The 4,915-nt window shown below is 38.7% G+C and overlaps 1 protein-coding gene across 1 annotated transcript in view; it reads left to right on the forward strand.

Annotated features, from left to right (window-relative positions):
- Positions 1-1,254: 1,254 nt before the first annotated feature.
- Positions 1,255-4,915, forward strand: part of SDK1 (sidekick cell adhesion molecule 1) — a 731,734-nt gene continuing 728,073 nt past the window's right edge. Inside the window, exon 1 of the mRNA XM_006143594.1 lies at positions 1,255-1,398. Coding sequence (XP_006143656.1) covers positions 1,326-1,398 — 73 coding nt within the window. The 5' untranslated portion in view covers positions 1,255-1,325. The remainder of the gene's footprint in view (positions 1,399-4,915) is intronic.

A 4,915-nucleotide genomic window follows, 5' to 3' on the forward strand; every position in this document is an offset into this window, starting at 1 on the left:
TTCAGTTTGGAGAAATAGGAGAATTACTTTTATCCCACTGCCTCTTATTATTAATTTATATGCTGAAATAGGTGATCACAGAACAGGATCAAACCAGGATATAAATGCAACCATTTATGTTTCTACCATCAGCTTCAACTGTAGATTAATCTCATTGAAAACTTGCTTAGTTTCTTAAGCAAAAAATTGGAAACGTAGGTTTACCCTGTCAGTTCCCTTAACTATGCTGTTAATTCACATTGATTTGGAGAAAACCAAGATAATAGTTTTATTTCCCCATTGACTGACTGCATCTGCAAGCTGTCCACAGTGCTGTTAAATGGATCTTAGCTATTCCTTCTGTTTTCCCTGTTTTGGCATGTACAGATTCAAATATGAAGAAGATAATATGAATGAACCACTCGGAGAGAATCTAACACTCGCTAGTAAAACTTTTTAGCACAAAATGGTTACTTTATACTGAGGTCTAGGAATATGTAATGCAAACTTTGATTTGCATTGTCCTTTCTGGTACAGAGACCAGGAATAAGAGTCAATGTCTGCCTTTCAGTTGGTCTTACAGTATGCTCAGGTATTCCAGTTCTTAGGTTTCCAAACTGTGTCCACAGTGAAGCTTAGCTATCACTTCAGTCCTTGCTAGGCCATTCCTAGTTCTCAGTGGTGTCCTCCATGTCTCACTAGTGGTGCCAGGAGGTTCCTGCAAGACTACTTCCAGCCTGGTCCAGATATTTACAGAAGACAACTGGCTCTCAAAAATTTACTTCATATGTCAGATCTAGGAGAGTAATTATTCGAAATACTTCTTTGCCATAGAGAACACTACAGGGGCTTTTTTTTTTTTTTAACATTTTTACCATAAAGCGTATGTGCTCACCAGAGAATGGGAAAGTGAGAAATTATCTCCCAGGGGGATGGCCACACCACAGTCTCTTCTCTTTGATTGTCCTTTTAGGACTTTGGGCACACAAGTACATGTGCCTGGTGTGATTTTCAAGCTGCCAGGTTCTGAACTTGAACTACAATTGGACATGTGGAAGTCCAGTGCTTTAACCACCAGACTATTTGCTGGCCCCAACGAATACTTCTTTAACAAGCCTTCAAAAGCTTTTGAAAGCCTCATTGTAGCACTAAGAGTTGCAGCTGAGCCCATCTTGTTTCTGTTAGACCTTTGAGCTTCCGCCCTTTGTGACCTGTCAGGTTGCCGTGGGCTCCTTGGACACTGCTGCCTCTCTTTAGCTCTTGCCTTGACTGAAATGTGGACATCTTAGTCACCAGGAGGTCCATAGCCATGTACCTTATCGAGGACCTTGTGTAGCAATGGCTTCATGCCTGTGTCATCTCATGTCTTGGTATTTCCCTTGACTTGTTTACAAGTCTTCCACTTCCTAGACTGTGAAGGTAGGAATCTTCTCTGTCCCCAGTGCCTAGTAGCCAGGAGACATTTAATGAATGCTAGAGGAATGATTAAATGCTTTTGCTTGTAACTGTGGAACAGGAGAAAATATGAGTTCAGTCTAATGTCTTCCCTTCTGTAGAAAGATCTGTAAATACTGAGAAGGTAGTGGAGATTTTTCTGCTGTCAGTTACAGATCTTACAGTGCACTGAATCAGGATACACATAGGTGTTAGCTCAACTTTATAGTTAAACTTCCAATCACACCCCATCAGAAATGTCTGAGAAATATATTGAACCTTTTAAAATACCGTATTTCTATATTTTATAGTTGTCATAACAGATTGATTAGTTTTAATAATTGTATTTGAAATCAGATACGTATTTAAAATCTTATATATCAAAGTCTATTTCTGGAAAATATAAATATCTCTAATAAGAAAGTGAAGCTTGATTATTATCTATGATGACAGAATCAACTCTTTTTTTAATTGCTAGAGGGAGACAGAAAAACAGGGTGAAAAGAGAAGAGAAAGCATTTTCCACTGGAGCATGGCCTTACTATAATTCTTTTTCCTTCATCTCACCATGTGGTTGAGATTTTGGGTATTCATGTAAATGTGCCCAGCTATTCTGGTATAAGTCACAGGGCTGGAGATTCTAACTATAGTCAGCTATGTGGATTCTGGCTCCCTTAACCACTAGGTTATGGGACTGGCCCATAGAGCTAATGCTTTATGGAGTGATAATTATGTAATTGAAAATTACTCTGTACCATTGATTAATCTCTTCTCTTTCTGCCTCTCCTTCATTTTCTCTACTACTCCTGCTACGTTTTTTTCACTTTTGACCACTAATTCATTTCCATATGTGATCACAGAAAAAGTAGTTTGAATTACCATGTCTTAAAGCATGTAGCAGACTTAGTCCTAAAGCGCTTATAGTTTCCTTACAGCGCCATAGTATAACTTATCCATATTTGCATATTTAACGATAGTAGTGCGTATGTAGTTATATATTTAAATTTTACTTCAGAAATATGTTTAAAATGCATAATTATTATCTTAAAAAGATTAATATTACTGTTAGGAAAAAAGCATGTTGTATACGAGATTAAATTCCTGGCTTGAATAGGTATACATAATGAACTGCCAACAGCTGAAACTTCAATGGCTACATTTACCAGAAAAGTATTTTCTACATATATTTTACAGAGTAGTTGTTACAAATGATACATTATGCCTTGTGCTTTGGTTTCTCATTGGAATTTGAAAAATAAAACATTGTTATTGGTAAATTCATAAGCTTGGGGAATAAAATTGTTTGAATTTGGTGTAAAAGAAGTTTCAAAGGAAGGTTAGTGGTTTAAACCAAAAGATTAGTTGCTCTAGAAAATTTAGGTATGGCAAAAGTATTGAAAGGTCTTGCTCCAACTGATTGCTCCACTTATGCTGCAATTCCTGATCCTCCTGTTGGACTTTCACCTGATTGATGATGCTGATTATGATGGCATAATATATTTTATTGTCACTTTACCAGAACATGTGGGATTTGTCTGCTCTTGAAGATTGCCCCCCACCACCAACTTGTTGTGGTATGGTGTGTTCCTCTGCTAACTGGAAATTGATGGTTATTTCTTTATTCATTAACACTTCAAAGTGAAGGAGAAAAGGGCAAGTTACTGAATACATTATAATTATACTAGGTGAAGCTCTTACCGGCATATTCACTAAAATAACTTAACGTTTGACTTTCTTGGTACCTAATAGTTGATCCCTATACAACCTTTTTTTTTTTTCTTTTTGGAGAGGTTTTCACCATAGGGTGCATGTGCTCACCAGACAGACAGAGAGAGACAGAGAGACAGAAAGCGAGAAATCACTCCCCAGGGGGTGATGGCCACACCACAATCCATTCTCCTCCATTCTCCTCTTGGAATCTTGGGCACGCACGCTCACACGTCCGGCGTGAGTTTAAGCTACCGGGTCCGGGACTCAAACCACGGTCGACTACGTGGGAGTCCAGTGACATAGCCATTACGCTAACTGCTGGTCCCCCTATACAAACTTTTAAAAAATTGTTTTAGATAATAGAGTCTCAGTTCTCCTTTGTGGAGTAGATCACTAAAACCCATGGCAAGTTACACCTCCTATATTTTAGGGAAGTCAGAAGTATAGGACATGGGACTGCTTCAGAACTTCTTGTGTTCTAATAGCTACCCATGTAAATTATTTCTGTTCTGTTACATGGGCCATGGTCTTTTCTAGATGAGCAGAAGATTATCTTTGCTATGGATAAGTAAAATTAAATCCATTTACCTTATATCAGAAAATCTCAAATGTCCATTTTGGGAAGTGACTTGTACATCATAAAATTATGATGTCTTAAGAGTGCATTTAATATTCCTTCCCTTGGGATGCACTTTAAATCTATGTTACCCAAACAGATGAAACTCTTTCACAAAAGATTTATGTTCTATTTAAAAACGTGAAAATTGGGCCAGCCAATGGGGTGGTTAAGGTGACTGGATTCCACATGGCTAACTGTGCAGTTCAAGTCCTGGACCTGGTGGCCTGAATATCATGCCATGTGCATGTGTGTATGTGCCCCAAATCCTGAAAGGCAGGAGAGATATGTGAGAATAGATTGTACCATGACTTCCCCATGGTAGGTGCTTTCTCACTTTCTCCTCTTGCTTGCTCTCTGTCTCTCTCTGGCCAATGCTTTTACCCTCTAGCAAATGAAAGAAAAGAATGGAAGGAAGGAAAAGAAGGGAAAAGAAAAGTAAAAATAAAAATTCCATAGTTCTTCATAGTAATTCATTCTAGCCTATAATGTTCATTGTTTGAATACAGAATTATGCTTATTCTCCACTCATTTTCCTTGAGAAGGGGAAGATCTATTGTTTATTACTTGAAACACACACACATACACTTTAAAGAACATTAAGTGGACCATTGGCTTTTTCTAAGGTCAATGTTTATTTTTATTTTTATTTTAAGGTCAATGTTTATTAACAGGGCCAGCCTTAGTGGCTCAGCAGTATTGGACTGATTCATGGTAGTAGATTTATATGGAAGATCAGATTCAGTTCTCAGGTTGAGCTATATATTTCAGGTACATGTGTGCCTGTGATCCTGGCTGGGTAGAAAAGCTGAGGAGAAGATGTCAGCATCTGGCCCTGCTGAGGGTCTCTGTGTCTTTTTTATAAGTAAGTAAATTAAAAAAAAAAAGTTCAATAACTTTACCTCAAGTGTGACTCAGTCATTTCTTTTTCCTTTGTGAATCTTTTCAGCTTTTCTGTTTCCCATTTATGGTGTATGAAGATCATATGCTTTGGGAACCAGCAGTTAGCGTAATGGCTATGTCGCTGGACTCCCACGTAGTCGACCGCGGTTCGCATCCCGGACCCGGTGGCTTAAAACTCATGCCGGGCACGTGTGCGGACGGGCCCAAGATCTCGAGAGGAGAATGGAGCAGAAGGGATTGCGGCGTGACCATCCCCCCTGGGGGGTGATTTCT

Source organism: Tupaia chinensis, unplaced genomic scaffold, assembly GCF_000334495.1.
Source record: "Tupaia chinensis unplaced genomic scaffold, TupChi_1.0 Scaffold000101_1, whole genome shotgun sequence".
Classification (NCBI taxonomy): domain Eukaryota; kingdom Metazoa; phylum Chordata; class Mammalia; order Scandentia; family Tupaiidae; genus Tupaia; species Tupaia belangeri.